This window comes from Geotrypetes seraphini, chromosome 4 (genome assembly GCF_902459505.1).
Source record: "Geotrypetes seraphini chromosome 4, aGeoSer1.1, whole genome shotgun sequence".
Lineage (NCBI taxonomy): Eukaryota > Metazoa > Chordata > Amphibia > Gymnophiona > Dermophiidae > Geotrypetes > Geotrypetes seraphini.
The window spans coordinates 235,163,522-235,176,662 of record NC_047087.1 but is presented as its reverse complement, the minus strand read 5'-3'; the positions used below and the strand labels follow the sequence as shown (position 1 = coordinate 235,176,662).

Genomic DNA, 13,141 nt, shown 5'->3' with positions numbered 1-13,141 from the left:
TTCATGCCCCACCTTCCAGTTATTGTCCAAAAATCATATCCCTCCAATGTCTCAATGCGCTCCTTCTCCCCCCACTCCTTTCTCCCTTTGTCCTCTTGCTTGTTCGAACTGCACTGCTCCTGCCTTCAGCGGCTTGTTCAGGGGACACACAGTAGGCAGTGATTTACATGCTACACGTGGCTGACCCATAAACCTTACCTCCGATGTCATCCCTGACATCTGAGAGAAGGTTTCCATGTCAGCTACATGCAGCATGTAAATCAGTACCTGTTGTGCATCCCCCATACAAGCTGCTGAATGCAGAATGAGTGAGGAGGTAACTAGGGACCCCCCCTCCCCCGCTTGCCCAGAAGGCTTTCCTCTGATGTCGGAAGGAAGCCCTGTGGGTCGGCTTTGGGATGGAGGAAGGAGCAGAGAACCCTGGCAGAAGGTGCAGCAGGAAGCATGGAGGGATTGGATTCAATGGACAGGCGGGCAGAGAGGGAGGGTGGACAGGGATCTACGGCAGCGGCTTCAGTGGATGGGGTGAGCTGCAAGGAGGGATTCCCGGCGGTGGTTGCGGCTTCAATGGGTGGGCAGGGAATATCCTCTGTGGCGGCCAGGCCACGTACCCCCTAAGGGTGCGCGTACCGCATGTTGAGAAACACTGCTCTAGCTCACCTATCTATGGGGTCCTTTTACTAAGCTGCAGTAAGCACCAACACATAATTATCACAGGTTAAAATGCACTACTGCAGGGTGTGCTCAGGCTTCTCACGGTAGTTTTTGCATGCGTACGCACTACTCATGCGCTAAAAATTAAATATTTATTTTTGCAGTGGTGGGGGGTGTTTGGGGGTGAAGAATGGGCGCGGTTGTGCTAATTGATTTGTGCGTAGGCACTGCCATATTCTGATTAGCTCAGCATTAAGATGTGGGTTCTTACTGTTGACAGTAAGGGCTACATGCTAATGGGAAAATTATCACTTGCAAACTCTACTTTACTGTTGAAAAGGATTGAAACCACAGAGAGAGCGTATAACAGTCTATCTGCAGAATAAAGTGACAGGAAATTAGCACATGGAAATATAAAAATTGATCATTTGCTGGCAGTGCTAAAAGTGGCTTTAGTGCGTGGGAAAGGCCACCCCTGCTAACACCCTATGCTATTAAGATGTTTTATTGTAAATTGTGTTGATTTTGTAAGTAGCATACTATGCCATAATGTGCAATATTATTTGAATATTTTTACTGCTGGAATTGTTTATTGCCCAGGCTTGACCTATTCATGCTGTATACTGAATGGGTGAATTTCTTCAAAAGACAGAAAATAAATCATATAAAATAATAACTAATGCTGGATGTTACTAAATGGGGCTAGAGGTTTTTAGCGTGGCCAGAGAGGTAAATGCTCCGACGATGATTTACCTCGCAGGCCCGTACTACAAACTTCTAGAGCCGTTTAGTAAAAGAATCCCTAAGGCTGCTCATTAATCATGGTTAATGCCATGATTAATACTTTGTTTATTAGACTCAATTAAAAAAAAATAATTGTAGCTAATAAAATGAATCACACCCATCCCCTGCACCCCTCCCCCCACACACTCAGTAGTATAATCCAATACCTCTTTCTCCTCTCCTGCCCACCCCGCCCACGGTTCAGCATCTTGCCTTCTTTTTCAGTCCTCCTTTCCTCCTGGATGTACTTTAAATCTTTTAGAGGACAGGTGTGGAGCAGTGATACATGCATGCTACCTGCAACCTGCTCCAGAGCTTCCCTCTTGACTCATTTTGCCCCCTGTAGAACAGGAAGTTGCATCAGAAGAGGTGGGACAGGTCAGAAGGGAACTTCTGGAACAGGTTTCAGGCAGCATGCATACATTGCTGCTCTGCCCCTGGCCTCTAAAAAATCTATTTTGAAATGTCTGAGAGATGGGAACTGAGAGGGCAAGATGCTGAACTGTGACAGGGAGAGGTGGAAATGATACTGGACCGCTCACGGTGAGGGGGTGGTGGGAGAAGAGAAAAATCATGGACAATGGGAGAGAGGGAAGGATGGAGGGGGAGTGATAGACATGAAGGTGGAGGAATGGAGAAGAAAGAGAGAGGGAAAAATGTTGGACTCAAAGGGAGGGGGATGGAGGAGAAGGGAGGAGGGAAAAAAGAAACAATATTAAATCCAGAATGGAAATGAGAAAGATGCTAGATCAGGTGTAGGCAGCCTTGGTTCTTGAGGGTCACAACCCAGTCAGATTTGCAGGATTTCCCCAATTAATATGCATGAGATTCATTTGCATATAATGGAAGCTGTGCATACATATAGATCTCAAGCATATTCATTGGTGAAATCTTGAAACTACAACTGGGCTGCAGTCCTCAAGAATCAAGGTTGTCCACCCCTGTGCTAGATAATGGGAAGGAAGGAGGGTGATGAGAAAGAGAGAGCTGTTGGCTGGGGGGGGGGGGGCACAGAAAGTGGAGGGTTGTGAAATTAATTGCAATTAAAATTTTGAATCATGTGATTAATCATAATTTAAAAATGCAATCCTATTAATAACTGTTTTAATTTATTCAAATAGTTATCTGGATATTGGTACTGAAATTCTAGCAGGGCTATAGAAATTATAAGTAGAAGTAGTAGTAGAGCTAACAATCAAGTCAAGACAGACAAACTGGACAAGAAGGTGCATCTATACACAATGCTCAGATGGGGGAATTACAGAGGGAATGATAAGACAGATATTGGTGCTTAGAAGGGGGTTAGGAGTTTGGAATTGAAAGAATTTTCAAAGAAGTGGGCTTTGAGTCTGAAATTGAATACTGCCAGAGATGGAGCCTGATGTATCGTGTCAGTCAGTTTGTTCCAGGCATACAGTGTGCAGCAAGGTAGAAGGGACAGAATCTGGAGTTGACTGTAGAGGAGAAGGGTGCAGATAAAAGAGACATCTGATATGCAGAGTGTCCAGGGGGAGTGTGGGGAGAGATGAGAGAGGAGAACTGTGAGAGTTAGGAACTGCGGAGAGAATACACTTGTAGGTCTAAGAGGAGTTCAAACTGTATGCGGAAAAGGATAGAGAGCCAATGAAGTGACTTGAGGAGAGGAGTAATATGGGCATAGCGACATTGGCAGAATATGAAGTATGCAGCAGAGTTCTGAACAGATTGAACAGGAGAGAGATGGTTTAGTGGAAGGCCAGTGAGAAGCAAGTTGCAGTAGTCTAAGCAAGAGGGTCTTAGCATTGTGCTCAGAAAGAAAGGGTTTGATATTAGTGATATTGTAGAGAAAGAAACAACAGGTTTTGGCAGTCTATTGGATATGTGAAGAGAAGATGAGTCAAAGATTACCCCAGGGCTGCAAGCTTAGACAGGAGAATAGAAATAGAGAATGGGGGAAGAGGATAGATAGGTTTAGATGGAGAGATAAGGAGCTCAGTCTTGGCCATGTTTAATTTTAGATTGCAGCAAGACATCCAAGTAGCAATGTCAGCCATGCATGTTGAAATCCGGGATTGAATGTCTGTTGAGATTTCAGGTGTCGAGAGAGAGATCTGTGAGTCATCGGCATAGAAACAATACTGAAAGCCATGGAAGGAGATTAGAGCACCAAGAGAAGAAGTGTAGATGGAAAAAAAGAAGCGGTCCCAGGACAGAGCTCTGAGGTACTCCGACTGACATCGGGATGGCGGTGAAGGAGGATCCACCATAGCATATGCTAAAGGTGTGATGGGAAAGACAGGAAGATAACCATGAGATAACAGAGCCCTAAAATTCAAACAAGGACAGTGTATCGATGAGTAGGTGGTTATCTACCATGTCAAAAGCTGAGGATAGATCAAGAAGGATGAGGATGGAGTAGAGGCCTTTGGATTTGTCCAGGAGCAGGCCACTGTAGACTTTTGTAAGGGCAGTTTCTGTAGAATGAAGAGGTTGAAAACCTGATTGAAATGGGTCAAGGATAGCTTGAGATGAAAGAAAGTCAAGACAATGATGGTGAACAACACAACAGTAGTAGTAAAGTGTAAATAACTTCTGGTGGTTGGTTTAAGTGGTTTATAATCAGATATTCAGTACCTGTATCCATACTAAATATCCAAGATATATTTAAAGCTATTTGAAGTCAATGTTGACTGCAGTTTTTACAAATTGGGATGGGGATGTAAAAGGAAGACCCATAAACCCTTTTTTTCATTAACTGTGAAATGCTCCATATGCAAAGATTAGTTTTTCTACTCATAATTAGGCAATAACGGGTAACAGAAGTGGGAAAGGGGGAATTTAACCAAGGTAATTTCCTCTCCATTAGTGAATTCCTAGAATTTCCAGAAGGGTAAGAACATTATTTTTCTTTGTCTGTTATTGGACAAAAATATTTCATTCAGACTTTTCATGCTCTTCTTTTTGGCTTGTAATACCCAATATTATTGATGCCAAATTGTACTAGTCAGAATTATAATATCATATTGATTTTATTTATTCTTTCAATTTTTTTCAAACATTTTATGCTTTTTATACCACAGATTTTAAGCCAGTATCAACAAAACATGTTGGAATGTGCTTGCTATAGCACAAATAATATTGTGTTTTTTTTGCAAGCTGAGACCAGAGAGTACTAAACTTATCAAAATGTTGACCAACCAGATGTTTCAAGGTCACTGAACATACTGCATGTAGTCACACTCACTTCCCTTAAACTTCACTTGCCCTCACTTGCAATGTTCTATATGGACCCAGTTAAACAAAGCATTTGGCCAATGGCTCCTACAGGATAGAAGGGAACTATTCAGAGCCCTATTTTCAAAACTTACTAGTACACGTGTATCAGCAACAATAAATGCAGACAAATAAAATGAGAATGCAAGTGTCACCATTTTAAGTAGTGAAAAAGAAATATTGTTTCTTTTCACTAAACTTCATATTGGATAAAATAGGGAACCATCGCTTTGACAGTGGAACAAATTGCTGATGGAAGTCAAGGCTGAGTTTTGTTAATTAAAAGGAGTATTTTTAAAGTGATTTCTGATCTTTTAGTCACACCGCAGAATAGATTTATTAGATTTATAGTTTTAACTTTTTATTTTTGATGGGATTGCTTGTATTTCTGTTTTATATATTTTGTAATTTTTATTTGTACTTTGTTCTTGGTTTATTTATGATAATTTGACTTTACACATATTTTTATTCTGTGTCCACGTGCATGGAATCACTGAGGCACGTAGGGTTGGTCCTGTATTGTAGGTGGCCACATATTTGAATTAATGGTCTGTTATAAAATACTGACAAGAATCAAAGTACATGTGGTGATATTATGACACCTACTTTTCCCATAAGTGTGTACAGGTGCAGAGTTTGCAAAGAGCATATGCCTTTATAAAATATATTTTTTTAAATAGGTGTTTTCCTGTCCTATGTTCGTGATAGATTATAAAAGACGCTAGTGTTTATAGATCTGCTTGAAAGGAGGTGGAAATGTCCACATCTGCAAGCTAGATGTGATTTCTGCCCAAAGTAAGTGTAATTTCTGCTCAAGGAAGATGCCCATGAGTCTTTATAAAACAATGCTTAAGTAGGCATCTACTTGTCCTCTTAAATCAGGTGCCCATAAACAGAAGTTGTAATAAGATATTAATCTGAGTCTCCTACATAGCTGTACACAGTGTGAACTCAAAGCTGTCTCACTGAATTTTATTTTTAATCGAAAGGCAGCACAGAAGGAGGTTTGTATTTGCATGTATGCAGTACAATGCATATCATTAATTATATTGTACTGTGTTCTTTTACACACATGGAACAAATTCTCCCCTTATACTGAAAATATTGGGCTAGAACAGTGGTTCTCAACCCAGTCCTCGGGGCACCCCCAGCCAGTCATATTTTCAGAATATCCACAATGAATATGCAGCAGATGCATGTTCTAGCTGAAGTGTATGTAAATTTACCTCATGAATATTCATTGTAGGTATTCTGGAAACCTGATTATCTTGGTGTGTCTTGAGGACTGGGTTGAGAACCTCTGGTCTAGAAAATCCTTCATATGACTTGCTTTTATATTTTAAATAGTTTGTGAATAGTGTTATATACTTAACAATGGCGCTTTGAAAGCAGCCCACTGGCTCGATAGTTGTACTACACACTGCCATGCAGGAAACCACAAAGTCAACATTCACACTCTCTAGGGGTGAAAACTCAACCATTACGCAACAGAAACCCCTAGAGCAGGGGTGTTAAATGTCAGGTTTTCAGGATTTCCCCAGTGAATATGCATGAGATCTATTTGCATATACTGCTTTCATTGTATGCTAATAGATCTCATGCATATTCAGTGGGGAAATCCTGAAAACCTGACTGGATTGCGGCCCTTGAGGATCGACATTTGACACCCCTGCCCTAGAGGCTAAACTTAGGGAACCTTGGCCAAGACCTGTTCCTACAATGGCTAGGCAGAGCTAGCAGAAGTGTATTAAAGAAAGGGAAGACATAAGCAACTGCAAATGATGGCTCATGAAATCGCAGGTCTGGGTTCAATTGAGCATGTCTGGGTTCAATTGAGCAGTTAAGTTCCAGCCCGAATAAAGCCACACTTTTCTGCCACTAGTGTACAAATTTCAGGATGAAGCTAGTCTCCATAATCATTGTTGCTGATATTAGTTCACCTCCATTTTGCACCTTCTCATTTCAATTATAAAAATGTTGCCTCCCTTCCTCCTTAAAATCATATCCTTGTAAAGCCAGAAGAGACACTGCTTTCACTTTTGCAAATAAACCCACATTGAGCTTCATTTCCAGAATATTTTCTCAGTCATTTTAATTAAAATACTGCAAAGAGGATGCAAGTCAATTAAAAGATATCTTACATGATGATTCATTCTCCTCTGCAGGTTCAAATATACAGACTTATTGCTTCAGGAGATGTTAACAAATGGCTCACAAACTGCACTATTACAGACAAAATATATCCAGCAATAAATGCAAAATATTTTCATACTGTAATATCCTTATAAACAAATCCCATGTTTCATTACTCATGGCAAGGAAAATATATTTTAGGCAAATAAGAAACCTTAGATAAATAAGCAGCTTGAGACCAGTAGATAACACATCTTATTCAAGAATGGTTAGACACATATAATCACACTGTAGACACATTGCAAGAAGGCAGGTAAAGTACATTTTTAAGTTCAGAATTTTTATTTTATTTTTTTAATTTTTTGCATAAATCATTCAAATATGATTCAATGTCAAATGTTTTAGATAAAATGGCAAAGAACAGCAAACACTAGTGGAAATAATGGCAATTTAGTAAAAAAGATATTTGACATTAATGTGTTAAAACTATTATTCTCTCCAATAAGTGCACAGTTTGGGACCTAAATATGTACACCCTAGAGCAGTGTATTGCAAACTGTGTGCCGTGGCAGATTCCAGGTGTCCCGTGAGATGCCGGGCAGGAGGAGAAGCGCCAGCGCTGGCTGACTGCTTATAGGATGTGCCTCTCAGAACCAGCATCTTTCTTCCTCTCCTCTCCGCACTTTTCCCCCTCCAGCACTCCCCACCAGTGGCAATAGGAGGCTCAGGACTGAAGGGCATCTGTGCATGCACGGACATGCACCACATGGATACTCAGTTCTATATCTCTGCGGATGATATACAGTTACTCATATCCATTGAACCTGATTTACTCACAGCTCTGAATAAACTGACTACCTGTCTAACAGGTCTAAAATTGTTTCTATAAGTTGAGGATGATAAGATCACTAGTCCCCCTCCTTGATAACTTCTCCCTTAATACACTAGTTCATTCCCTAGTAATATCTAAATTAGATTATTGTAATTCGTTATTAAAAGGGGTATATTTAAAAGGCATCAGGCGTCTTCAACTTATACAAAACACAGCAATAAAGATAATTTCAGGCTCAAAAAAATTTGACCATGTCACACCATTACTGCAAAAAGCTCACTGGTTGCCAATAACATATAGGATTACATATAAAATAGCTCTTCTAGTCTTCAAGACTATACAGACCAACACTCCGGCATTTATAGATAGGCTTTTGATTCCACAGAGCTCATCGAGAGTTCTTAGATCTACTTCACAGTTTACCCTTAATGTTCCTTCCTTGAAAATTATCGGAACACGTCGTGCTTCTATTTTTTCTGTAACTGCTCCAATGACTTGGAATTCTCTTCCTTTATATTTAAGACTCGAACAAGATTTGCAGAAATTTAAGAGTAGCTTAAAATGCCTTCTTTTTAAAAAGCCTTTAACTGAAAATACAATATCCATTCAAGAGGTAATACCTTACGATTTCAGCCATCTCCAAATCAAGATTTCTAATAGCTCTCTTATTTGACCCCACTTCTGCCAGCAATTAGGAATGGGCTAAAAACAGCAAACTTTGCCTGAATCCAAGAAAATTGGCTATTTTACTGCTTTGGTACAAATGGCCTTAGCACGCACGAAAAACCTGAAAGGGCCACTTTCTACTTGGTACAAGGACCCCTTAGTCACAGTTAAACGGATGAAGGCACAGTGAAGTGATGATTTGCCTTAGAAAAATCAGAGAACTGAACTAAAATAGCCCATAAATTCTAGCTCTCCTTTGCTCTGTATTCACTAGACGATGACTTCAAGAAAGCTCTTGTAAAACCAGAACACGGTGTGGTTTTTTTTTATTATCATTATTATTATTTTTAATGTTTACAGTATTATTTTATTCTACATTTTCATGCATTATTTCCGATCTTTAAACCATTGAACAAATTTTTGAAGAGTGATATAAAAAAAAATGCATATAATCTGCTCAGAATATACTGTACAGTATGTAGTACTGGAGAACTCACTGTTTGCATGGCCCATTACAACTGGTCATCTGTCAGCATTCAACATATAGATTAGTCAATGAACGATACCTAAAATATCTTCTCATGAAAAGATAAAATAACTTTTAGGAACATACATATATAAATAACTAGCTGATGGCCCGGCGTTGCACGGGTATTTAATTATAGCAATAACACTGTAAATGGATTCAAATAAAGATACTTTATAGTGGTGAATGAAATTATTTTTTTACAGCTTTATAAAAAGTACAATATTCAAATTATAATGTGAAATATTTGACAAAATGAATACAATACAACTAACACAAAACTTGATTATAAACAACATTTTTAGTTTCACCTCCAGGAGCAAGAACATATAAATTCTTGGGTGAACCCACCCTTGAGCAAGCAACATAGAGTTGTCCATGGGAAAAACAGGGGGATCTTATATCCACTCCACAGTATGTAATAGTCTGTCCCTGTGATTTGTTGATTGTGATAGAGAATGCAAGTCTCACTGGAATTTGCAATCTCTTAAACTGAAAAGGAAGATGTGTTGGAATAAGTGGTATCCGCGGGATAAATACGGTTTCACCTTGTCCCTGTCCCGAACAAAAGTTTCAGTATTGATTTAAACAACTAAATATGTGGAAACTCAGGTTGAAAAGAAACTCCATGCAGGTTTTTCCCGGTTCAGAATGGAACCTGTGTTCCTAGTTCAGCATATGTGAGTACTCATGTAATGTAATAACATTATGAAGTGGGGTGCATGAAGGAAACAGTTACAAACACAGTTAGAACATACAAACTCTATATGTATGGTGTCCGTGGTAGAATAGTAACGATGGCCCTAGTGGTTATACTGTCATAAAAAGTGTTTTATAGTTGGAATTACTGTGAGAATGGCAGCTTTTTACATTTTTTTCCATTGACATGAATGGGTGAAATCTGATTTTCTGTTTGTAGCTCCGCCAACGTGTGCAGGTGGGCGGCGAGACCCCCAGAACATATCACCCCAGGTAGTGAGGGATCTGCATACCAAGTTTCGTTCAAATCGGGCAAGCCGTTTTTGCGTTGGCAGCTTTTTACATTTTCTCCATTGACATGAATGGGTGAAATCTGATTTTCTGTTTGTAGCTCCGCCCACGTGTGCAGGTGGGCCGCAAGACCCCCAGAACATATCACCCCAGGTAGTGAGGGATCTGCATACCAAGTTTCGTTCAAATCGGGCAAGCCGTTTTTGCGTTGGCAGCTTTTTACATTTTTTCCATTTACATGAATGGGTGAAATCTGATTTTCTGTTTGCAGCTCCGCCCACGTGTGCAGGTGGGCCGCGAGACCCCCAGAACATATCACCCCAGGTAGTGAGGGATCTGCATACCAAGTTTCGTTCAAATCGGTCAAGCCGTTTTTGCGTGATCGCGGCACATACACACACACATACATACACACATACCTCCAATTTTATATATATAGAAGATTATCTAGGCCAGGGGAGTCCAACTTTTTGGCTTCGCTGGCCTGCATTGGAGGAAAAAAATTTGGCCGCACAAACGCTAACTCTAGCTGATGAGCAAAAAAAAGGTTGAGCAGGTCCCAAATTTGCAATCACTAATATAGAAGCTGTATGAATCTAATAATAAACATTCATTGAAGGGACATTGTGGAGAGGAACCTAAAAAAGCAGTAATACTTAGCCTGGCTGAGCGATCCTCCATGTGCACTGCTGACAGTATGGTGTGAATGCTGTCAACTAACACCGAACTCCTTACAGCAAGACGTTCGGTGTTAGTTGGCAGCATTTGCACCATACGCGTTACTCCTGAGGCAGGCCTGATGGTTGAAACATGTGCATGTCGAGTCATTGAGTCGTTGAATGTGTCATTGTGATATTTGAAGAATAAAGATCTTCATATTACCAGACGAATTGGAGGACACTTTTTTAGTGCACATCATTCTGATCTGGACAATTCCATTCTGGTTTCTGCATATTTGTGTTTGTGGTTTTGTTTTTTTCCTCCATTTTTTTCTTCACCTAAATGTTAGTCATATGGATGTGTACTAAGCATATTCTATAAACCACACACGTAATGTCAAAGGTGGTTTATAGAATAGCGCTATTTGCAAATTTTTTGGGCACCGATATTTTAGGCGACAGATACAGAATTTAGTCCATGGTGCATAATAAAAAAAGTTTCTCAGACAATTTCCTTGGACTCATGCTGTGAACCGAACTGAAATTTCTGTGAGTACAGACGTCATCCTGGTACTGAGTTATACACCCATTTCAGTCTGCTCTTCATCCTCATTATTTCTTAAATGTTTTTCTCTGCTCCTAAAAGTCTCCCTAAAATAAAGGAAGAAATATGAATCAGCAAATAATAAGCTACTTCATCCATTTCCTGTGTTTAAAATTCGGCTATGTTGTCCTGGTATCAATGAAACTTGGCGACTGAAGAAATGAAGATTAAGTTGCCTGGAAAAACCATTTAGGGTACAATACATTGAGATGTAATTTTCAAAAAGTTCAGTACAGTTGCAAACTATTTAGGTGCTTTTAACATGGGTACTAAGCAGTGGCATAGAAGGTGGGGCAGGGGAAGGAATGCCCCAAGCATCGATTTGGCAAGGGCACTACCACCTTTCCTCTTCCTCCCTTCCCAAGTGGGTTCTCTGAGAAGCACTCCCACCCCACTACCTCTTCAAATCTTGCCGACAGAGTAGGCTGGCCTATGTGCTGCTTGTGCAGGCCTTATCCCTTCTTCTGACATCACTTCCTGTTTGCGGGCCCAGGAAATGATGATAGAAGAAAAATGCTGATTGTTGGTGAAGATCTGAACAGGTATTGGGGGGGCACAACAATGATGGGGTGACAGGGAGAGGCACATCAGAGGACACACACCACGACGATGCTGGTCGCCAACTTCCCTCACTACACCACTGACTCTAAGCATATTTTCCAAGAGAAACTACCCATGTTGTTCTCTTAAAATTACCTAGTAGATGTACTTGCACCTGCTATTTTTACAAGTAGTAGAAGAGGTGCAAAACAGCACATGTATATTTGAAAATCAAATGTGTGCATTATTTTCTTGTCCCAAACTAAATACACCCACCAATGGCATACCTGGCAGGGTGAGAACCCGGGGTGGACCTCCTCCTCCTCCAGGCATTGGGAGGGTGTGGAGGGCTGTCACCTCTGGTGAGGGTGTGTGGAGTGGAGGGCTGTGGTCACCTCTGCACATCCATTGGCTCTAAATGTCTCCTGCCCCTGAACAAGAAGCTCACATCAGAGGGAGCAGGGACTGGCAGAGCCAGTGACTACATGCTGGCAGATTGCAACCTCATGACTGCTCCAGCACCCCCCCCCAACTCCCTGCAACAGGGATGTACCCCCCCCCTCCATCTCCCCACTCTTGGTATGCTATTGACATCCACAAAAGTGGCTTTTCTTAAGGTGCATAAAAGTATGCATTCTCTAGAACCCAGGTATATTTTTTGCTGCAGTTACGAGGGCAATTTTGAGAATATGCCTTTGAAAATTGACCCTATCATGCATACTAAATCAGAATTAAAATATATTAACATAAACCCTATCATGCACCCTATAAACATAAACTCCAAAACCCTATCATGCATACTAAATCAGAATTAAAATATATTAACATAAACAAGCTAAAATTAATGTAAATGCACATATAAATAAAGGAATGTTGTCTGCGAATAATACTTCAGTGTGTGTATAGTAAATGCCAAAAATGTAATACATGTGGACATGATGTAAAATTATTACTTTGTATATGAAGACCTAAAACTATCTGAACAAGCAGTATCTGGGTAGCCATGAGATAACTCATAGTCTCATAGTCCCATCAGAATACACTTGAAACCACAACTTTTTACAGTTTTGCTACTGCCTTATTTATATTGAAAACTATATATTCTTCACATATCAATCCTCTATAATAAAAACCTAACGCGCATGCACACTTAGGAGGTTGTGATCCCTGCCGCCGTGATGTCTACCTTCATGCCGAATTTGATTGGAGGCGCATGGGGCGGCTTGCGACGGCTTGCGGCACGTGGGGCGGCTTGAGCAGCAGTGGCGTTTTGACTCCTGCGCTGCCGCTGCCGGGACGCCTCTTTTCACCCCTGGACCAGCAAACGCAGCAGCCGAGGTGCATTTGCTAGGCCGGCCTATCAAAAGCCCCGAGGCTGCCCAGGTTAGCGGATGCTGGACAGGGGTGAGGTAAAAGGAAGGGAGAAGGGGTGCTGCTGGACAGGGGGAGCAGGGAAGGGGTGCTGCTGGACACGGGGGAGGTAAAATGAAGGGAGAAGGGCT

General features: G+C 40.8%; 1 protein-coding gene across 3 annotated transcripts in view; it reads right to left on the bottom strand.

Annotated features, from left to right (window-relative positions):
• Nucleotides 1–10,316: 10,316 nt before the first annotated feature.
• TMEM273 (transmembrane protein 273) overlaps nt 10,317–13,141 on the bottom strand; it is an 88,399-nt gene continuing 85,574 nt past the window's right edge. For 2 of the 3 annotated variants that reach the window (XM_033942305.1, XM_033942302.1), the window contains one exon: nt 11,036–11,146. In XM_033942305.1, the coding sequence (XP_033798196.1) occupies nt 11,074–11,146 (73 nt within the window). In that variant the 3' untranslated portion in view covers nt 11,036–11,073. Of the gene's footprint in view, nt 11,147–13,141 lie in introns of all 3 variants that reach the window. The other variant, XM_033942303.1, reaches the window with a different exon arrangement.